At 28.3% G+C, this 25031-nt stretch overlaps 1 protein-coding gene across 5 annotated transcripts in view; it reads left to right on the plus strand.

Annotated features, from left to right (window-relative positions):
• The first annotated feature begins 728 nt into the window (after window positions 1–728).
• LOC129941354 (Y+L amino acid transporter 2) overlaps window positions 729–25031 on the plus strand; it is a 40173-nt gene continuing 15870 nt past the window's right edge. Inside the window, exons 1-2 of one of the 5 annotated variants that reach the window (XM_056049960.1) lie at window positions 729–1248; window positions 20994–21361. In XM_056049960.1, the coding sequence (XP_055905935.1) occupies window positions 21007–21361 (355 nt within the window). In that variant the 5' untranslated portion in view covers window positions 729–1248; window positions 20994–21006. Of the gene's footprint in view, window positions 1249–1316; window positions 1465–20359; window positions 21362–25031 lie in introns of those variants that run through there. The other 4 variants (XM_056049964.1, XM_056049961.1, XM_056049963.1 and 1 more) reach the window with 4 other exon arrangements.

Below are 25031 nucleotides of genomic sequence, written 5' to 3' on the forward strand. Positions count from 1 at the left end.
CAGCCGCGATGGCCAGTTGTCCGGAATAATTTGGAAAACGTTATGGCAACTCCATCCCTGACAAACAGTACTCGTAAACAGGAATGGTTGAGGGTTGTAAGTCACTAGGCTTTAGTTCTCAACGGGCTGTTGCGTTATTGGCAAACCCTTAAAATTTAAAGTAAAGCTGAATATTTGGGATAACATTTAACTATACATGTTTTATTTCTCCTTCAAAAGCACGCGTCTTAATAAACAAAGTTTAATTTAGTACATAATAGGCTCTGGCAAATTTGATTACAATTTTCCATTACTTAGATTTTAATGGAGGATTTTGGAAATCTACAAATTTAATTAATTCCGAGTGAAAGAATGTTTGAGAAAGGGTAACATCCGATCTAAAATTGTATGTATGGTAACCACTCCTATACGCTTTTTAATTTCACTATATCCCTTAATTTATTCTTATTAAAAAAGTCAAACAAAAATCTCACTTTTGACTTTTTGACATAATTAAGGAATTTATTACTTAACTACACGAGAGTCATTTCGTGCGACCCCAGTGTTAGGTAGATTTTTTTTTTATTTTTAAGGCAGACATTTATTAAAGTATAGAAGTACCCTAAAACGTTTTGGCATAGCCTGGGGGTGAAAACATATTTACACTTCACGCTATATGAAATAAAAACCCGTTACGACTATAACAGCATTTTTGTTTTGTACTCTTTTAGTTTAGTGCAACAATCGAAAGTGCTTAGTTCAGAATCGGCGGCAGTTCGTGAAACAATATGGCCGAGGCAAATATTTAAATGTCGGTGATTAAAGCTTCATTAATTAATAACACTGCTTTACCTACACCTAAATGCTCCTTAATTAAATTTTGCTAATTAAAATTGACACGCATTTTAAAACGGACTCTGGTTTATTTGCAAAACAAAAAGTTTTAGTTACTTGTTCATTCGTTGTCGTTAATTTTTGTCTGTGTTTAAAATGATGTACGACTAAATGTTATTAATGTGCTCGTTTCCTTTCTACAAAACGGAAGTCAAAGCCACTTAAGAGTGCGTAAAGTGCGCCAAAAAACGGTCTTTATTCTCGAAAGTGTTTACCTTTTATTACGGTATCTACATTGTACATAAAATAGTGACATCTTTATAAGTTAATCATCTTAAGCTTATCTTGTTTGCTTTTGTGATTATTTATTGAATTTTGTACAACAAATTTAAAAAAAAACAAGTGTTTTGACAGTCGACAATGACTCGAAAAAGTGTAGGTATACCTTCCTTATAGTTCCTCGGCTATACATTACGTTCATAATAATATACATAGTTGTATGAATCGGATGTAATAAAATTAGTTTAAATTTTATTCAGTGTTTTTGTTTGTTAAAGAGCAATTTTGAAACGTATAAATAAATTTGAAAATAAAATGAAATACGAAACGGATAAGGCATATAAATCTGATGTGCGCGGAATTATGAATCCGGCAAGTTAAAGTTAATACACTACACTACACTAAACAATCTAATTTGCGCTATATAACATATCTCGCGGGGTTCAGTTGAACGTTTATATTAATAAATGTTTGTAGTTTGTGTTTTCATTGTTGGTCTCAAGAGGCATTATGTACGTTAATAGAAGAGCTCATCAAAATCTGTGTATTTCGTAGTTATGGTCGGTCTTTACTTTATATAGGTTAGGTATCTACCTAGCATATTGTCAGTCTATTGATTTGATTAAATATGATGGCAGATTAAAAGTACCCATTAAAAAAAAAGAACCAAAAACGGTTGAATATTGAAAAGTGTTGAACAGAAAAATGTGTTCATGGCAAGACTAAGCTTCTGTGGTTAACTGGTTAACTAAAGTCCAACCGTGGTTTATTTGTTATATGCTATAATAGCAACTTGGATGCATTACCACCCTTAAATCACAGTGCATATTTCGGAATCGATGTTTTCCAATAAGAAATTTCATGTTGATTAAAAAAAATCATATTTCTTAAGAGAAATCAATGAGTGTTTATTTCATTGCCATCTCGGCTTCGGATACAGTACGAAATCCTTTCATGATAGTTTCGAACTTTGAGGCTGATTTCCTCGATAGCTTCAAAAATTCCAACCTTAAGGTCTTGAATCAATCGTGGAGTATTCGGATATGCGTTACATTTCAAGTAAATTGCAAAGAAAAAAGTCAAAATATATTAAAACACAAAGATCTCGGTTAGTATCCATTGGGAGAAATAAAACATTCAGAGAAGTGATCTTGCAAAATTGCGATTGCTTCGTTGCTGTTGTAGTGCGTAGCCGTTTCGTATTATTAATATTCACACACTTCAACCAGGTCCAAATACCAAAACAAAACAGTTGGCAGGTTCAGACAACAAAAGGGACTTCATTTGCAGTCAACTGTTTTTTTTTTTAACCTAAATTTTGATCGATGCAACTAGGTAGTTTTAAAAGTTTCATAAACTTCAAACTTGGAGCTGTATTTCACTAACCCCTACCTTAAGTTCATCATACAAAAACTTAAAAAAAATATAATTGTCTACAAAACACTCCTTAGGCAAGATATACATAAGTCAATATCGACTTGTACTTTGTATTTTAAAGAAATATTATGCCTTTTCCAGTTTGAAAGGGAGCCCTTTTACACAAAATATTATATGGCATTGTGCAGAAAATAAATAAATCATAGAGTAATAAAGTTCACATTTCCCTTAAAGGAAATAACGTGATTAGCCGTCATCTTGACATAAGTGGACTTGATTTGATAGTTTCGGAGATTTTTCGTGACTAACTTTCACTGCTTTATTTGAAAGGTAATTTTTTTGGGAGCTGACCAATCAGATACTAGGAACTTGCCTTACTTTCAAATCCCTTATGTCGTCTGAACCTACTCAGTGACACGTTGAGATTAAATATCAACAAATGACAGCTTCAAAAGTGACAACTGTCCACATTGCGGGCTAAACAAAGTCAACAGAGAACTACAACAAATGTTTTTGACAAAAATAAATAAATTTGGCAAGTAAAAGTTCACAGCTAATTGACATAGTGTAGCAGTATGATAATTTACTGTAATCGGTCCGATTTTAAAAAATGAAAATTTTGACTTTTCTTGACGTGTCCAGGTCCCATAATCTTACTAAAAGATGTACGTTCGTAAAACTTTTTTTTAATGCAAACAGATGGAATAAGGACTCTCACATACAAAATTGAGTGGGTGGTTTTTTCTACCATAGTAATTAAAAAAAGAGGCTGGAATGTGACCCACACTTATAACTTCCCATCCCGTCTGTCAATTTTTCTTCCTTAAAACTTGAACAAAATGTTCATAACAATATTTTTGTGTTAGATAAATAAATTTAAATCAATACCTTGACTTATTCACGAGATATCGAGAATCGAACATATTTTTTTTACCAATTTTGCGTCCTATTTTTGTAGATTTTTATGAAAGCAACTGATTGTTGGATTTTTATAAAAACTGATGAATGTCGAACACAATATTTTCTATAACATGAAATTAGTTTGAAGATAAAATCTTTATTTTTTAAAAAAGATATTTAAGTCAAAAACTATTTTTTACGAGCTTTTAGTAATGTTTTTTTAGGTTTTTATTTTTTGTAAAAAGAAACTATCCATTTGCTTTTTCTAAAAATTTTGCCAGATGTCAAAAACTTTATTCTTTGTTGCATAAAACGGTTTGAAAATTGTTGTTTATAAAATATTTGAGCTGAGAATTATTTTGTTTCAGTTTTTTTGATTTATGAAAAAAATGTTAGTTGAAATATTTCGCGAACCAATTACGAAGAATAACGTTTTTGACATCTAGTAAAAGTTTGGGAAACAACGAATTGACAATTTTCTTAAAAAAATAATAAAAATCTAGACAAATATGTAACTAAAAGTTAATCAAAATAAAAAACTAGACAAATATGTAACTAAAAGTTAATAAAAATTGATTTTTGACTCAAATACCTTTTTTATAATTAAAGATATAGCCTCAAACTAATTTAATCTTATACAAAATATTAGCTCAACATTTAAAACGATTCAATAAAATGATAAGTTTTCACCAACTTACTATGGTTTAAAGATGATTTTTATAATTTTAAACGATTTTAAAATCTTTTTATCACTTAACAATTCCGTAATGTCAAAATCGCGGAATCGCTACCATATGTAATCTGTACAATTATTCTTATAAGAACCGAATGGTTCACCAGCAGCTGGTTATTCCAATTTATAGGTCCATTTAAGAATGTTTGCTTTGTTTATTTTCCCGAACTGTCACTTTAGACATGTTTGGATGATGTTTGATTTTTTTTTAATAAAATCCAATTAACAATCTACTAGTAAGCAAAGCGAAAGAAAAGGTTTAAAATTTTGGACTACCTTAGTAAACCCTTAACTAAATGTTGTTTTAAATTTTGCGTCATTGTTTTCAACATTCAAAGAAATTTTAAGAAATCTCTGAAAAAAATACTAAATTTTGCAAAAACTTATTTTCGACTCAAATGATAATAATAAAATATTGTTTTCAATATTCAGTAAATTTTTAAACAACCCAACAGTCAGTTTTTTCATACAATTTAAAATCTATTCAAAATTGGCAATTCTGGATATCTCGTGAAAACATGAAAGTTTGACTTCAAATTGATTTCATTCTATTCTAATTTTTTTTAACGTAAGATAATGGTCTTGGAAAAGTCTAGCTAATATTTCAAAAGAAAAAAAAATGCTACTTAATTTAATTAAAAATTGGTTTTTGACTAAAAACGTCGTTAACAAAAACAGATTTTGAAATTAAACTTATTTTATCATATGCAAAGTATTGTTGGTAATTTATAGTTATATATATTTCTTAGAAAAATTCAGGGGCCCTACTATGTAATTCGATTCTACAATGAAATTGCTCGAATTAGAAAAATTGGTACTATGTTTCTATTTGACTACTTTCGAACCAACGAGAATCGAATAGTTTTTTATAAACGGAGAACTACGGAAATCGAAAGTAGAATTCAAAACAAGGCAAAATTGAAAATAATCACTCTACATCAAATGTGTTTGCGAGCGAAGTTTTTTTGTCAAAGTTTTACACCGGAAATTCGTGATTTTTGACAAAAATAGAGTTTGGACTTTCGTTTCTCATTCCTCATTCATTTCAAAATTCATCGTCAATAGGCACATGACTCTTTCGATTGAAGTCGAAACTTCGGAAAGTATTTTTTAAATGGTTTGATGTGCAATTCCAGCGTTCTTATCAGCACCGATTTGGTTTTGGTAACCTCCTGTTGCCAAAAAATGCTGCTGATAACTTAATGATAATCTAAACAGCATTTGGTCTTCTGCGAGTAGTCATGTCGGATGATATCGCGTAAAGTAAGAACATAGCTCTTAACAAAACTAAAACAAAAGTATATACATACATACATATGTACATATTTTTCATTAAGACTGCGTTCAAATATTCTATAGCATATATATGTACATATGTATGTATGTACAAACCTTTTCTCATTCAAGTGCATTATTTGGGAATTGTCTCTTATTCTTCCTCGTTCAATTTGCTGGTACCGTTCTTCATTTTATTGCGAATTAAACCAAATTCCAACGTTGTCCATTTTTGTAATAATTATTTTTGTCCAAAAATTTGAAGTTTTACTTTTCTTTTGTTTTTAAAACTGTCAAACAACTCGATACTCGTTCGAAACTTTTAAACGTAGTATTATTTGAAAGTTTTCAAATAGGATCAAAAGTAGAATCGAGGTCATAGTAGGGCCCCAGTTGGCAATTTATTTTTACAAAAGACGGAAACCTACAAAAAACAAAAATTGAAGAAATGGCCCTTGATGTAAGAAATAGCAAAATTATTTGAAAGAAAGATATTGACTTTAAATTTGTTATCTCACACAAAATATGGTTATTAACATTCTGTTAAAGTATGTGAAAGGACAATTCGATAGAGGGAATGTTTCTTTCATTTCGTTATTTTACCGATTATTTTAAAACAATTTTCTGTTGAATTAGGCAGTTGCATTCCTCCACTCAATCATTTCAGCCGTACTTCCTGGAATGGTCATCAGCTTTCCCTCTCAATTTGGTATTCAAAACTTTAAGACAAATGTGCATTGGTAACTCCGCTTAAACTCTTTCCTATTTTCTTAAGATTGTATACTGTTTTTTAAACTTTAACATTTTAATAATAACCCCATTAGGGTGCGCAAATTATAAAAAATAAAATGTTTTCCTCCAAATCTTTCTACTGAACAAAAAAAAAGCGTGCGCTACAACGTGTGTCTGTTACTTTTTTTTTAAATCCATAATCATGGAATGTTTTGCAAAAACGTGTACTTGAAATCCAACTTGCTCCAGTCCAAAACACGATGACTTTTTAAGGAGTGTTTAAAGCATATAAATGAAGCTCTTCACATAAATTTAGCTTTGTCCTGGACTAAAATTACCAAATTAATTTTCAAAAAACCCTTGCAATTGGTCATGCATTTAAAAAAAGAGGTTGAAGAAGAAGTGCTTATAGAAATGTTGGCATCGCATTTAATTTGTTATTGTGTTGTGGAGGACACGGGGAACGAAGGGAAGGAAAGACGAAACTTAGTTTTTTTTTCCCATCCATTATCCTTTCTCTTTAGATAGGTACATTCTGTTTTACGCTCCTGTAATTAAAACAACTTAAATATTTACTATGTTTAAGGAATTTCAAATATATATAATGAAAAATTATTGAAGTTAATTAATTATATTTTTGGATAGTAGATGACTGATTCGAGTTCTTCTTTTTGGTACTTAGAAGCTTCGAACAACATTAGTTAATAGTTCTTCTACTTAATGTCAGCTACTAATTGTCAGCATTAAAGAAATTTGTAAATCTTTACTGATTTTAAATAATAAATAATAGAATGTAGGTACATGTACTACCACTTAGAACACTAAAGACCAATTTGACAATTTATTATAGCATCAGAACATTCATTTATTCAGAAAAATGCATTTACTGCATAATAGTTTTGTTTGTCAAAAAAAAAAAACAGAAAAGATTTATCATTCATCTAAGCGCCCAAGAGGCGTGCCAACTCAAATATCATAGACTTTGGGTTTGGATTTTATTTTATTAAACGGTCAGCATCAACACAATTTATAAATTCTACTCAACACTCAACAGGGAGGACTACAATACTATAATAATAATATAATTGATTTAACACATCACAATTACCATGAGCGACACTTTCTATGAGTTCGAGCGGTCGGTCGTGGTCTGTGTCGGTAGGTCGACATTGTTATCGTCGTTGTCGTCCGTCATCGTCGTCGGTACATTTATCGGTAGCATTGTACCCTATTTATTAATCTAAATAGATTAATCTTTGTGGTTTATTTATCATCACAACAATGTCAGCTGATGTTTTGAATTTTTTATTTTCATTGATATTTATAATAATTTTTCTTTGTCTACCTTCAACTGAAAAACTTGTGCACATTAATTGGACATTGTTGATTGTAGAAAATCGTATTTTAGAGAACTTTTAAATATTTTAAAATAGGAAAAAAGTACTTGATGGGTTGCGTGTTAAAAAGAAATCCTAAAAGGTATTTAAATATAATTTGATTGAAAATGCAGAAAAACTGATAAAAATCGATAAATGAGAAAGTTTCTGCAGTAGTACTTAATAGGTTAAAATACAAAATTAGCGGGTTCAGAAAACATAAGGGACTTCATTTGAAATCAACTTCATTCTTAAAATTTCAAATTCAGAACATTACTTTTTAAACCTCTACTTTAAATTCATTTTACAAAAACTAACCGTTAACCAATTTTTACCAATTTTAGTAGCATTTCTTCAAAGTTTTTATTTCTTATGTAAACAAATACAAATTGGATGAATGAAATTAATTTGAAGTCAATAATTCACGAGGTATTGTACTATTTTGTTTATATTTTTATTTTTTATGAAAAAAACAACTGTTAGATTTATATAAAAAAATTTACTGTATCTTAATTTTTTGAAGAGATATTTGAGTCGAAATCAATTTTTACCAACTTTTATTACTTTTTTTAAGGTTTTTATTTTTTATAAAAAAAATATCAAATTGATTGTTTTCAAAATTTTGCTAAATGTTGAAAAAAATATTTCTCATAAGATAAAATTAATTTAAAGCCAATATCTTAAATTTTTGAAAAGATACTTAAGTCTTAAAATCAATTTCCCAACTTTTGTTAATTTTGTGTAATAATACTGTAAATTCGATTTTTTTTAAAATATATTTTTTATAAAATAAAAGAAGTTTAAAGCCAATGTCTCAAAGTTTAAAAAAGTAATTTGAGTCGAAAATCAATTTTTATTTACTTTCATTATTTTTTTTAGGTTTTTATTTTTTTGTAAAAAACGGTCGATGCTGAAACTAATATTTCTTATAAGATAAAGTCCATAATCTTAAATTTTTGAGTAATGTCTTTTTTTTTTTTTTTAACTGTCTATTCGACTTTACTCAATGTTTTTCCAATTTAATAAAATTTAAGTGTTCGTGTCGACAACATTTTTTTTTCATTTTTTCAATGGATAATGGATTTCTAGCGTTATTGGTTCGTAAGATATTTAGAGTTACCCAAAATTTTCACTTTTCACCACAAACGCAAATCTTTTGAGAGTCCTTGCTGCATCTGTCTGCATTATTATATGTACAAAAACATTTATTTGAATTCGATATTTCAACTGGTTCTTGAGCTATGGACGACGAAAAAAACGTCGCGAATGTATGGACGTATAAAAGTTCGGAGTTACGAACGTATGCACACACATACGAACATACGAGTACATCTTTCTAAAAATCTTTTATTTTGACTCTAGGGAACCTTGGAACGTCGAGAAATGTCAACATTTTCAATTTAACTTTAACATTTTCAATTTAACCATTACAATAACTTCCTGTGGGAAGTTTAAAATAGTGTTATATTTGTGTGGTTTTTGACATTAGGAATTTAATTATTTGAAGTCTATATTGCTTCAAGGGTTTGTGTTAATTTTCAAGAGGTTTTATTTTTCTTTGCTAAAATTGTACCATGTCATGAAAAGAATGTTAAAATAGGAGACACAACATAAGAGTAAAAGTTTATATTTTAAAAATGTAAATAATAAACCTCAAATTTTATGAATATCAAAAATTATATAATAATCAATACATACATAATCATAATTGAACCATTCTCAAATTTCTATTTTTTAATAAAAAAAATAATTTATTATAAAATGTTTCCCAACTATGTATAAATTAAAAAAGTGTCTGAAAAAGTTGTATGTATTTATTGGATCATGTTTTCTTAGTCCAGAGACAAAAAGTACTGTAAAGTTATCAAAATTCCCTTGTATGATAATTGAAGGTTTTATAATTAACATGCAAATACAATTGTATACGCATTTCTTAGTTATCTCACTTTCATTGGATTTGAACTTTTTCAAAGTAAAATTCAGTAAATTGAAGATGAAAGAACAGGAAATAATCATTTTACCCACAAATAACATGAACAACTAGAGTTTTAGAATAAGAAGTACAAAACTTTATTTCTTTTAGGAATGTTTCTTTAAAGAATTATATGGAAATTATATGCCAAGCCTACTTTTCCAAAATCAGTTTATAATAGTAATAATGTAAGTAATGGTGATGTATGAATAAAAATAGAACTTTTATCTGGTTATATCATAATTTTATTTATTTAATGTTTATGCACACACTTTGATTGTACTTTCTAAAGTACGAACTTAAATATTTTGTTTAAGATTTTCTAAAAAAAAATGACAATAAATAATATACCTTAAAATAGTTACTTTCTGTTTTGAAGTGCCTTGTTCTTGAATTTTTATTAATAAATAAAGAACTACAGTGCCAAACAAGAATTCTAACATTGATATTTTTAATTTTGTTTAATGATACAATTTAACCGTTCTTATATTTTTTTACATTATTTTATTACTTTGTTATATGTTAGGACAAAAAAGCAGTCAACAAAATTAGTTAGGTATTCATTCAAAACCTTATACAAAATTTCAAAATAGTCATATTAATATAAAATTGAATTTAAAATTGGAAAACAAAATTCTCAATCGAAGTTCTTCTTTGAAAGAAAAATAAATGAAACTTTATTTAGAAAGTTGATTTTATGACATTTTAAGTTGTTCAGTATATTTTTAAATCAGTTTTTGAAATGAATATTTTTTGTTTAAAGATTTAATTGGGTATGTTTCTGTTTGCAAGCCGAGATTTTTATACAAAACAAATAAAATTTCGAAGTCCGTACAGATATTTTAAAATGCTGTACCTCAGAGAAAAATGGTTCGAGTTTAAAATAAGTATTTTATTTAAGTAGATAGGCGAGTTCTTGATCTTAAAAAAAAGGATAAAAAGTCTACACGAATCTGCTTCAAACCTAAATTTATATGCTTGAGCTTAATGGATTATCTGGTAAGGCAATTTATTTATGTTATTTTTTTTTTTTTAATTCTTTGTTGTGTCAAGGTATATTAAATGAAAAATTGTTATGATACTTTGATATTTTTGTAATGATTATTTTTGTCCAAAAATTTGAAGTTTTTTTTTGTTTTTAAAACTGTCAAACAACTCGATTCTTGTTCGAAAGTACAAATTTGTTTGAAAAACAGTTGGTATAACCGGCATCCGATTCTACTTTCATACGTAGTATGATTTGAAAGTAGAATCGCAAACGAGTTTCGAATAGAATCAAAAGCAGGCAATTTGTTTCTACAAAATACGGAAACCTACAAAAACAATACAAAATTGATAAGAAATGGCTTTCGATGTAAAAACTAGGAAAATTATTTGAAAGAAAGATATTGACTTTAAATTTGTTATTTCACACAAAATATTGTTATTTATATTCTGTTAAAGTATTAAACAGGACAATTTGATAGATGGAATGTTTCTTTCATTTCGTTATTTTACTTATAATTTTACAAACAATTTTCTGTTGAATCAGGCAGTTGCATTCCTCCACTCAATCATTTCAGCCGTACTTCCAGGAATGGTCATCAGTTTTCCCTCTCAGTTTTGTATTCGAAACTTTAAGACAAATGTGCATTGATAACTCCGCTTGAATTCTTTTTATTTTCCTAAGCTTGTATACTATTTTTTAAACTTTAACATTTTAATAATAACCCCATTAAGGTGCGCAAATTATAAAAAATAAAATGTTTTCCCCCAAATCTTACGACTGAACAAAAAAAGCGTGCGCTACAACGTATGCCTGTAACTTTTTTTTAAACCCATTATCTTGGAATGATTTGAAAAATTGTTATGATACCCCTTTAGTCTGAACAAGCAAAATCTTTTTCTTAACATACTTTGTTGTTGAACAACAAAAAATACAGATTATCGACATGCGGTATTTTTAAAATACAGTATTTTGTTGGTGCTAACAATAATTTTTGGTTTTTAACTTGTAGATGTTTAGTATGGAACGGTTAAATTCGATATACAACATTTTCCCAAAAAAATTTTCGAAATATTGATGTATCTGTTGGTGCTAACTACTTCCTTAAGATGTTAAGAAAAGAATTTGAACTATCCAAAATGAACGACCAGATTTTTTTTCACCCACTTGCAATACTTTCTTCTAGGAAAAATTGAATATTTTTTGAGTCAACGGAATAAATCAAGTTTCTGTTAATTTTGGTAGTTGGTACTTCGACCTTTACTTTTAATCATTTCGTAAATTAATTCCCATATGAGGCATACATCCTTTGAAATAGTTTAATGAAATTTGCAAAAATGATGGTGTCTTTGTCTTATAATTATTGACCACCCGCATTAACTGTGGGAACTAACCATCCCAATGTTTAGATTAGATGAATAATGCTGTTATTAAAGAAAGTACAAATTTCGCTCTTTTGTCCAAGCTTTTAATATGCGAACCAAGTGAATATGCGCGTTGTAATGTTGTTGGGCCAAATTTATTGGTCAAAAAATGTTAGATTATAACCAGATGCACTCATTTTTAAAGTTACGACCTTAAACTTAACTGTTCCATAATAGTTGATAGCTTTCAATGTAACACAACTTCCGTCACAGTTGTGAATAGGTTTTTAGCAACCTTTTAAAACTTTGACCCATTAGGGCTACCGGAATTAAATAGTCTTCCCATCCAAACGAAATTCGTGATACCATTCTTTATCCAGATTATTTGAGAAGCCCTTTTTCTTAAGTTTAATTATTTTAAGAATCATAAGCACACCTTTAAACAGGTCTCTTCAAGCTGCTGGTATTTTAGTTCTTTTTACCTCTCTTATATCAGAAAATTCACCTAAAACACTAACATTGTTGACCCAATACTATACAATACTTGATACCTATTTAGTTGACTTAAAAAATAACATTTTCTTTACGTACGAAAGCTTTACAAGTGTGAAAAAAAAAATCACTATTTTATTTGGATTTTTTTGTATTATTTGTTCTTAACATATTAAAGAAGTAGTTAGCATCGATAATTGTTACACAAACCTTCAATATTTGAAAAAATTGGAAGAGCATTTTCAAAAAAATGTGTTCGTATTCAATTGAAGCGGAGTGTATTGTATGTCAAACTCATTTATGTGAATTGAATTTCGTCAAATTTGTTTTTAAACAAAAACATATACAAAAATCAAATTGAAATAAATTTTAAATACTTTAAATATCCTAACATTGATTTTTCCTAATTTAATCGATCATTCTTTTCATTTTAAAAGCTTACACATTCGACAAAATCTCTAACCTTCCTTAAATTGATACCGACAATAATTTCTTTAAAAAACACCGATATCGCTGAAAACAAAAGTAAATACCATAATATTTCCGCAAATAAAGTCATAAACACAAAATGAATGTTCATTCATTCATCAACAAAAGTTAAACAATAATTAAATTATAAATAATATAATTTAGATTATATCGCAATGAAAACAAATTATCACCCCCTATTAAATCAATTATTTTACAACTCCTAAATAATCGTGCCTATTTCAACAACAATTAATCAATGTCAAAACAAATTCATTCTTGACCAAGACAATCAGCAAGTCGATAACAGAGTCATTCGTATTTGTATACTTTTATAATTTTCAATTATCATCGCATTCATTAGGTTGACTGTACAGTACAGAATCTATATGGGAGGCCGGACATTGTTTTGTTAAGTAATTTAATCACCTATTTGTATCTGATTTACTTATAAAAGTGCAAATTCCCCGGTATATACAAGAAATTGCATTTGTTTGATAATTTAGTCCTCCTGTAAATATAAATTCGGTAAAAACCCCCTTACAGAATTCTTATTCTACAATATTTGTTATCAGATTAAATTGTATTCTAAATTTAATGTGGCAAATTCGTCTAATGATAATACAAAAGAAAAACAACCCAAAGACTTTGTAAGGCATCAGTGACTCATATATCACTCCTCCGAACCTATGCCAATAACAAACAAAATCACTGATAATAAAAACTATAATAATTTTCGTTTAAATTCTATGAATTACCTAAGCCTTAAATTTCTGATAAGAAATACTACGCTATTCAAGTTGGACAATTTTACTTAACATTCTCAAATTTTCAATGTGATGTGTTTCAGGGTTTTGAAAATAAAGATCCTATCAGCGGCTTTTGTTCTTTTTGTAACTTTCCATTGGAATTAATTGTAAAAGGCCTGATTTGAAATTAAAACATTTTTCATTTCTCAAATACCCTAAAATCTAAGGTCATGTAGATTCACAATTTAGCAGTATACAAATTGAAATAACGGTATTTACTTTCATTAAATTGTATGTTATACATTTTGACGTCATAACAAATTGGATTAAACTTCAAAACACTTCAATCAACAATTTTTTTTATATGTGAAACAAATATTTGTAACTTAAAATTTTTTAATCCAACAATATTAATTTACTTTAAGGTAATTCATGCATCGAAGAATTAGTTCTTTTGAAATATTGTGTAGTTTTTAGAAAAACTGAATAAAAATCATTGATGTTAACATTTTGCAGTTTTTTTTAGAAAAACTTAAGTTTGATTTTCTACTCGAATATCATGAGAACAATAAAGAAATTGATTCCAACTTTATTTCATCTTACACAGAAAAGGTATGACTTTTCGTCAAACTAAAAAAAGTTTTAAGAAGTGTTCGGCTTTCTGTTGTTTTTGCAAAATTATTCATGATTTTCTCTTACCGATACTTCAAACGCATTTTAAAGTTCTCCGGGCTCAAAACCAAGACAATTTTGAACAGATTTAATTGAAATTTTAAATATATTTTAGAAAATATGTACCTACTCTTTTTAAAAATATTTGGCTAGTGATTTTTTTTTGGCTAAAAATGAATCAATTCAGAAATCAAACAAATCATCATTATAATTAATATAATTGAAAAAAAGTGGCTGGGATGCGAACATAACTCATAACTTTCCATCCATTTGTCTTGTCTAAAACTTTAACAAAATACCTATTAAGTAATATTTTGTGTGAAATAAATAATTTGAAGTCAATATTTTTTTTACCGAAAACGTGTTTACGTGTTTTGTTCCAAAAGTTGTCAGTTGAATTTTCCTAAAAAATTAACTAAAAATTAATAACAATATTTTGCATATGATGAAATAGTTTGATCTCTAAACCTATGTTTGTTAGCAAGATTTTTGGTCGAAAACCAATTTTTACCAATTTTAGTACCATTTCTTGAAAGTTTTTTTTTTCTTATATAATCTAATATAGATTGGGTTTTTTTTAATAAAATTTAGTATAGAATGAAATTGTTTTGAAATCAATTCAGTGTCGAGAATCGAATATCAGTTTTTACCAATTTTGCGTACTTTTTTAGTAGATTTTAATTTACATGAAAAAAACGACTGTTGTATTTTTATAAAAATTATACAGAATGTCAAAAACAATGTTTTGTATAAGACTGAATTATTTTGTAATTTTTAATTCCAAATAGATATTTAGGTCAAAAATCAATTTTTACCAAACTTTTAGTAATGTTTTTTTTTCTAGGTTTTTATTTTTATTGTAAAAAAAACATTCAACTTGATTTTATTCAAAGTCATACCATGTGCCAAAAACGTTATTTTTTGTCGTATATCCTTATTTGGGAGATAAAACCATTTTTTTGTTCGTAAAATATTTGAGGAGACAGTTATTTTTTTGACATATAAAAAAAACATTGATCGATATTTTTTAAAATTATACTACTTTGATGTCACGTCACAATAAATAACAAAATGTAATTCGAGTCGGTAGCTTTATTGGTGTGTGAGATATTTTGGGTTATCCAAAATGTTCACTTTTTAGTACCTATATTCCTTTGGTACAAAAACCAACCAATTTTTCTCCATCTTTCTGCATTTTTATTTGTATAACAAAAATCGATATCTCTACTGGTTCTTGAGATAAGAACGACGAAAAAAGCTTTCCGAACACATGGACGTAGGAATGTACTCACACACGAACGCACATACCTTCTTTTATTTAGATTCTCGAAACCTTGAAACGTAAAAAATGTCAAAATTTTCAATTCGACAAATCGGACCGGTAACACTTACTTCCTATGGGAAGATACAAATAACAAAAGCTGTCTGGCCGTGGATCCCTAAAAAAGGAGACGTTATCCTTAATACGCACATCCACTATTCTGAAATAAATCGCTTTATAAAAATTATTGGAAGCAGTAATGACTAAAATCTCGATTAAATTTATAGTATTTCATATAAACTTTACGTTTGTTCAAACATCTCAAGCTAAACCTATTTATTTTCTGAATAAAAAAAATAGGAAAAACCACGAGAACTTAAAAAAAAAACATTATTTCATATCGTTCAAGGTAAAAATGTTAATGTTAAGGAATAATATCTTCATTAAATAAAATTATCAATTTTCATCAATTTAATTCATAAAGATTTGCTTATTATAAGTAACGTAATTCGTAGAAATATTAGCTATTTGTATAGCTAGCTCAAGTATTTCCAAACAACAAGTTTTTTAGCATTTTTCTAAATTGCAAAGCTGACTGAAAGTCTCTGAGATTATTATGTAAATTAACAAATGTTCAAATACTAAAAACACTACTACAAAAACACATTCTCGTAGGCATAGTGAAGGTTTCAACCCCGATTGACCTTAACTTTTATTTAATTGTCAACAGAAGCAGATTCCATAAAAAAAAGTATAAACGTTAACTACTCGTAGGTAGTTATACTTAAGTTCAGTTATAATTATAGAAAAAAGAAAATGTGTAAATTTGTATTTGCAATTTTTTGCCGGTAAATAAAACTTAATGTCTACTTCAGACATAATCAAAAATATCAAGTCCAAATATATGTAGGTATCGCTAATCAATGCGAAAACGTGATTCATGTTTCTACAATAGAAAAATCGCTTAAGGGTGGGTCAATTCAATATTCAACAGAACTCTGCAGAAGTCTGAAATGAAGGGATTTTATTGTTTTCCCATTCTATGTTAGGTGTACAAAATATCTACAATTTCATACGTAATCACAGGTAGAAACTACATCAGACATCTCATCATCCTCAAAGTGCCGCCACTTTTGCCAAGTATTAGAAAATAAAAGAGTTTGTTTACCTAATGCCTTTCCTACCTAACCTACCTATCAAGACCAACTACTCGTGTTTTTTATGTTTTGCTGCTTATTGAAAGTTTTGAAGTAAATTTCGTCATACATTTGGTTGAGGGAACATCTGCAGAATACTGCCACATGGTATTTTTAGAAAGAGAATTTTATGTTTTGTTGGGTTGGATTGAAATACTGAAATGACTTCACTGCTTTGCTGCTTGCTGTTTGAATAATTAGTTTATAATGCGGTGTTCTCTTATATTTTTGATTCAACGGAAGTTAAATAAATAATAAGAATTTCAATGAGTGTGTTGCCATTGTGGTGTTTTTATTTCATTGAAAATGGAATATTTTCTTTTTGTTGGTTTCCAATTGGGTTTAAGACATTTTATTTGAATTGAGAGAAAAATGAAGCCTGAGTATAACTTAACATGTTCTATGTGTTTCTTTCAAAGAAATTCCGTCATAATAAAATTTTTACAAATTTTTTGATTTTTGAAAATTTCTTTGAAATAAAGATTTTTCAATACTGTATGTTTGAATCGAAAAAGACTATGTGGTCTCATAAGAAAAAAACATAGAAAAGGGGAAAGTGTTGATTGATGGGGCTGAAAGAACGAAATGTTTTAAGAAATATGGATTCATTAAAACCCAATAAGTGTTGTTTATCTATATTTCATACAGGGTTGTTATTTGTTCATGTTACCACCCTTCCGTAAACAAAACACCTGAAATTTTATTAAAGACAATTTTAATTCCGGGTAATTTAATCCAGAACTTGCATTTTCTATGTTTTTTAGCTTATGCTTGATTTGTTATAAGGCAGCCAAATATTCCCTCCCACTTTAAAAAAATTATAGCTACGTATGTGAAGTTTTTGAAAGCTTCTCTATTTTTGTCTATGTTTCTTTTGTTTATGTTAAAATATAAAACATATTAAGTTTATGATAGTTGCAATTATTGAATTCTAGTTGTTTTAGTTTTGATATTTTGATCTATTTAATTGTGTCTATGTTTTATTTGTTCGTATTTTCTACGTTAATAAAAGGCTGCTATTTGTCCAAATTCTCTATTAAACAAATTTAAAATATATTTTTTGAAATTTGGTATGATTTCACAATTTGTTTTTCCTTATTTGTTTTGTTCTATGTTTTTTTTTGTGATGCAGTAATAAGTTAAACTTCTTGATGCTGATGATTTGTGTTTGCAAGTTCAATTTATTTGTATAACAGCTTTTCAGATAAAATTCTATCCTAAATGTCTTACATCCAATTAAGCATAGTTTCAAAATTTGTTATTTCTATGTTTTTTGAAAAACACATACAATTCAGAAAAATGCATGAAATCCGTATTTGAATCGATAGTACTGTCATAAAATTTTATGTTTGAAGATTATACATTATGTTTTATGCAAATATTGACCATGACTGCGCTTTAAATGGTCCATCCGCTTAGTCCCATTTCGGCATACTCTTTCCAACATTTCGGGTGGTATCACACGAATAAATGCTTTAATGTTGTCTTCCAATTTGTCAATTGAAGCGGGGTTGTCTATACAGTCATAAGTTTTAGCATAGCCTCACAAAAAAATAGTCGTAAGGACGTTAAATAGCACGATCTACGTGGCGTATTGTCCGGTCCCGAACGTCAAATAAAATGTTCACTGAACTTCCCTCTCAATAAGTCCATTGTTGCGCGTGCTGTATGGCATGTGGCACCGTCTAGTTGAAACCACATGTCATGCAAGTCAAGGTTTTCCATTTTGGCCAAAAAAGTTTTATATCAACTTACATTAGGACTCCCATTCACAGAGGCTACGATTCGCATTATCTTTGAACCGCACCAAATTTTGACTTTTTCTAGATGCATTGGTAGCTCTTGCAATACTTCTGGCTGATATTCACTATAAAATCTGAACACACTGAAGTGCGTGATGAAATTTCTTAACAGAGCACGCATTTTCATAGTAAAATTCAATAATTTGCAAGCGTAGTTAGTTTGTAAGCCGATTCATGGTTAAATTATAGACCAAACTGAAGATGTTTGACAAGGAAACAAGACAAGAAACGTGCATGAGTTGTTTAAACCAGTGTCGCCAAAAGATAATAGCTAAAAAATCATCCTTTATAATGCCTTTTGAGGCTATCTAAATTTATGAAATATTTTTTTTTCAATAAAATCCGTGATGATTTCCGAAATCTGTAATCCTTTTCTTCAATTGTCAGTTAAAATATTTATATTATTTCAACATTCAATTGAAAAATTTGTATATGGTTTCAATTAATATTAAAAAAAAAACTTCAAAATTGTTAGCCTTAAGAAAATCTAAAAGAAACGTTAAAACATTTTTGCTTGAATGGTTTTCAAGAGAAAAACATAAAAGACGAAAACTGTTGTCTAGACAATGCTATTATATTAAGTTTTGAAATATTTTATGAAATATAAAGTAGTGCTGATAATATTTTTAATACTTAAAATTAAAGCTTGGATTCGAAATCAAGTCCAAAACATATTTTCAAAAAATATAAAAATATCAAATTTAATTTTTTCTCGAAACTTCATATAGACTCAACTAAATACTTAGAAACTAAGTAACATACTTAAACGCTTTTATTATATCTGAAAAAAATCATCACTTTTCAAAGTCATCAGACAATTTATTGTAACAGATGTTTTGAATCTTAACTTAGGCTTTAAAACCTCGTTTTTGGTTGTTTTTAGCATTTTTAAAGGTACATATTTTAAAACCTTGATGTTGTAGACAAATTTAAATGCGACATTCGAATTAAGGACATCTTGTGTTCTTTTGTTTGTGCAACACAAAAAAAACTTAATCTTGTCGAACAGTGTTATGATTCATGATCTTTAATTAGAAAATAGTAAACTTAAAATTCATTGTTTTCGATGATATTAGAAAAGTTTTGCTAATAGATATAAAAATCGATTGTTTTTAGTTAAAGATACTGAAAACTGCTATATTCCATTTATTAAACGTCAATGGTTTTAAATAATTTTCTATGTTTTTTCATTGTTTGGTTTTATTGAAGAAAATAATAAATATTCATTCATGAATTGCAATCTTAAATAATGATATTTTCTCTGTTTTTCTATATTTGATAATATTCTGTTGTCCTTCACCTAAAATGAATAAAAAATCACGCATGAAATAGTGAATGGTTTCAGGTAATATTATGTTCGTTGTTTTGTCTATGTTTGTTGTTGTTGCGTGTTTACTTAAAGATATAGAGAAGTAAAAAGCACCCTTAAGATTTAAAATTGGTCTTAATAAACAATTCGTAAAGTTTGAATTAAAATTTAAATATTCTACGTTTTCGATGTTTTGTAAATCCCGCAAAAGTAAGTTGTAGATACTTCATATGAGCAACAACAAACGACGCCGGTTAAACTTTTAATTTACTACACTTTTCTGATACCTTTTGCAAAATTGTCTCAATTCTCTCTTAAATCTTCAAAACACTACTAAATACTACATAAGTTGTGCCTTTTCTTGTTTTAAAGAAGGTAAACCAACATTTGTCAAATTTGTAAAGAGCACATTTCCCACCACAATTTTTGGATTATAAACTTTTTTTTCGCACAGTAATAATTCGGGTTTGGTTTTGAGTTTTTGATGCGAATCAGAAGCCAGAGGCCACACACTTTAGCGTTTAGCACCATTCGACTCGAATTCAAAGCGAGGTATACGTATACCTAGAGCAAAAACCTCAATGTTTTATGGTTCACTTTTTCATAATGCCATCAGTTGAAGTTAGAGCGTCAGGCGAGGCAGTTTGGTTTCTATATTTTTGTTTGTAATTATTTTCTTAGAGTAGATTTTAACCGGCACGGCATGTTTGATAAATAATTGTAATTTACTTAGCTGTTTATAAAACGAAATACAAACATTTTACATCACAATTTTATTGTAATAATAAGTTTAAACAGCAAAAACTTATAAAACCAAGCTGCAGATGTTTTATTTATGTTTAAAACAAAGTTGATTATATTCGCATTGTCGTATATTTTTATCGTGTCCACGTGTTAAAGTCGACCGTCAGTTCTGCTAAATAAAATAAAATTACTCAACTCGTATAAAAGAGAAATCAAAAAGAGAATAATAATAATTATTGTCGTCCAACGAATGCGGTCTTATTTAATCATGTTAATGTCGAATTATATGCAAGTCGCTTATCAACTCATATCATTTTCTATCATATAGAAAAAAATTACAATTTATTTGAATTTCCCGCCCAAATTCCAGTATCTATACCTTAGGGACTTTTGATTTTGTTTGCCAATATAATTTTATTAAAAAGTGATAAAAGTGTGTTTTTTGTTTAAAGTTTTAATAATTACAATAAAATTACTAATATTCGTATCTATAGATAAACTAAAGTAATGGCACGCGTTGAAATCGGAGATAAATTATTGCCGAAACCTGGTTTTAATGCTCCTGCTGCTGGTGGTGCTCCTGCTAATCGCCTAATGGCAGGTGGTGGTGTTGTTGTTGAAAGTGGGAAGGCGTTAAACGCCTCACATTCGGATAGTTCGAGTGAAGGTGGTTTTCGACTTAAAAAAGAACTCGGTCTGCTGGACGGTGTTGCGATTATTGTTGGTATAATTGTGGGAGCGGGAATTTTTGTGAGTCCCAAAGGTGTTCTACTGTATTCGGGATCAATAGGACAATCGATAATTGTTTGGATATTATGCGGATTGCTGAGTATGGTTGGGGCCTTGTGCTATGCGGAATTAGGTAAGTACCTGTTGCTTCTACAAATACATACATTTTATCTTATACATTGTTATTATTGTAAATTGAGTTTGGTATGTTAGAAATGCACTTGTTTCTTTTATTTTGAATTCTAAGTATTTTTGACGTCAGTTGCTACGTGATCAGTTTGTGGGAGTGGAGACATGTATCTATGGCTTGAACTTGAATAACCTTTTCCTCGTTTGGGTTTATATTTCTGTGTGACTCTTGAATATTTTGGGTACATTATCTGTAGTATTATGTTTGGAATTTGGATTGGAAATTGGATCAGAGATTTCAATGAAAATTAACTACCTCCACTTCCAAAGTGTTTAGTGTAACAAGTTTTTGAATTTTTGTAAGAGTTGCAAAAGTAAAGTTGCTTGTTTTTTTCACTTCAAGTTCACGATATGACACTAAGGGCAAGTTTGTTTACAGTGTGCTTGTGCACTTTTCATGATTTATACAAGTTGAATATTTATGACTTCTACTTAATAAAGATTTTATTTTTATTTTTAATTCAAACTTTTATTCTACATTTAATGTTATAATTTGATTATGATTGATAAATAGATTTTCTCAAAATAAACAATCATGACGAAATTGCGAGAGGCTCGAAGTCCTTTTTAGTTTTGCTTATACAGGTCAATAATAAGCCAATTAAGCACTTACCTTATATTTTGGAATTTTGCAATATAAGAGTGCAACATTGATTAATTAATTTCTGACTGTTTTAAACTATAGAACTGCTCTACAAATGAACAGTACACTAATACCATCTAGGTAAGAAAAGCATTTAAGCTATAGGGAAACCTTAAAATTTAAGTCTATTTGTTTATCTAACTTAATGGAACACGAGAATAAAAATGATTTCATATTTCAATTTATTGGTTTCCTTGTTAAGCCAATTATTTAGAATTCAACAGTTAATGATTCTACGAAAACATATATTGTTTTAAAAACACATGATTGTATGGACTTTATTTTTTATAAAATAGGTATATATATACAAATTTTCATTTATTTTATAGTTTTGAAGCTATCGAATTAAAAAAATACAAAACTTAAAACTTAATTTAAATATTTCACTAAAAGTTTTGCGAAATGGAACAGGTGAACAAAAGATGGTAATAACTTTAAAGTAGAATTAAAAATTTTAACATTTCTTGATATTTAAAGATTCTAAGGAGACGCCTACGTATGCTTACTTAAGTACATTCCAGGTACTTTTTTATTGTCTTCCACATCTTAAAAACTTTAAATTAAGTCTTACAGATACAAATATCAAGGTGATACAGAAAAGAGTTTTAAAAATCTTTAGTGTTTACTTTTTGTATTTTCGACATATAGGAACTATCTTAGCTTTCAAACCTTGTAAATTTCAAAATGTTTAAGCTTGTATCTATTGCATAAGACAACATATTAATGTTCATATTAACATAATAACTAAGAATGAAGGAATATAGCGTTTTGCGTTCGTACAAAATTTAGAACTTGAGATTTTAATCAAAAATGACATGTAAAGGGGGTCCCTTGATTTGGTCTGCTTGTCTGTCTGTCCTAGCGCCTACTGCACAAACTATTGGATTAGTTGATTGCAAATTTGGAATATATAATAATAATAGTACATTTTTTAAGGCTACAAATACAACATTTTTGGTCAAAAATCGAAAACTCGAATTTACTCAAAAACAATAGATTTTTTTAATATATTAAAAAAGAGATTGGGATGCGACCCACACTGATAACTTCCCATCCCGTCTGTCGATTTGTCTTGCTTTAAAGTTTGTAGACTTGGGTTAAAAAAGTTGTTAGTTGAATTATTCTTAAGCATTTTAAAATTACCAACAATATTTTTCATATAAACAACTAATTTAGTTTGAAAATCTAGTTTTGTTAAATAGATTTTAAGTCGAAAACAAATTTTTACCAATTTACGTAGCATTTCTTAAATATTTACAAATTGGATGAATGAAATTAATTCCAGAGATATCAAGAACCGAACATCAATTTTTACCACATTTGCGTATTTTTATTTTTTTTATGAACAAACGGACTGTTGGATTTTTATAAAAAAAAAACTACTGAATATCGAAAACAATATTTTCTGTGAAATAAAAAAAGTTTGAAGACAATATTTTTAATTTTTGAAAAGCTATTGGAGTCGAAAATAAATTCTTTCCAAGTTTTAGCATTATTTTTTTGTTAGGTTTTTTATTTTTTTGCAAAAAGAACTGTCAATTAGATTTTTCTAAAGATTTTACTGAATGTTGACAACAATATTTCTTATAAGTGAAAATAAGTTGGAAGCCATAATCTTAAATTTTCGCGAAGATATGTGAGTCGAAATTCAATTCGTACCAACTTTGAGTACCTATTGTGTTTTTTAGGTTTTTATTTTTTATAAAAAAACTGTCAATTCGATTTTTCTCAAAATCTTACCAAACGTTGAAAACGTTATTTTTCGTTGTACAAAACTGTTTTGGAGATAAAATCGTTTTGTATTCGTAAAATTTTCGGTGTGACAAATTTGTGTTTCAATTTTTTTGATTTATAAAAACCGTTTATAGGATTTTTTTAAAAAAAAATATATTGGTTTGGTATTACGTTACAATATGTAATATAAGATATTCCTGAGATATTTAGGGTTAACCGAAATGTTTATCTTTTTTTAAATTGCTATGGCAAAAAACCATACACGCAATTTTCTTGAGAGTGGGGGATTTTCTGCATCGTTCTGCATTATTATCTGTTTACCTAACAAAATGTATTTGAAGTCGATATCTCTTCTGGTTGTTGAGCTATGGACGACAAAAAAAACGTCGCGAACGTACGTACACTACACACACACGCACAGACATTGTTCTAAAAATCTTTTATTTCTTCTCTAGGGACCTTGAAACGTACAGAAATGTCAAAATGTACAATTCGACAAATCAGACCCATTACAATAACTTCCTATGAGAAGTTAATAAGCTCTAAAAATTGAAAAAAGTTACATATACAAATTTTAAAATTAATTAATTACAAAATTTGAAAAATTAAAGATTTTTTGAGTAGACTCTTTGGATACATGAGCAAGTTCGTGCGTCGATTCCAATAAAATTTAAGCTAACACAATTATGACGTCATACAAAATTGATGTACGTAAATGAAAAAACAAAGTTTTAAATAACTTATTTTTAAGGGTTTAAAAATTTACTAGTTAGCAATTAGTTAAACATTTAGCGATTAAGGAGTCCAAAAAAGTAAACCTTACTTTTCATTTTGTACCTAACTAATAATTTGCTAACTGTCTTTTATTAAAAAACGAACATCCAAACTTAAAAGTCTTAAAAGTGACAGTTCTTAAAAATAAACAAAAAAAATACGATTGAACCGACCTATTAATTGGAATTTCATCCACTGTTGTTATAAGAATAATTTGATAAATGTCACAGAGATCTAGCAAAGTGCTAAAATTCAAAAAAGCGATACTGTGATTTTACATTTAGCAAATTGTTAAGAGTTAGTAAGATTTTAAAATCGTTTAAAATTAGGTAAATAATCTTTTAAGCTAATTAAATTGCTAAGAATGGCTTTAACATTTTACTTAATCTTTTAAAATTTTTTCGACTTTAAACTTATTTCCTTTGATAACAAAATGTATAGAAACATTCAACAGTTATTAACT

This window comes from Eupeodes corollae, chromosome 1, assembly GCF_945859685.1.
Source record: "Eupeodes corollae chromosome 1, idEupCoro1.1, whole genome shotgun sequence".
NCBI lineage: Eukaryota > Metazoa > Arthropoda > Insecta > Diptera > Syrphidae > Eupeodes > Eupeodes corollae.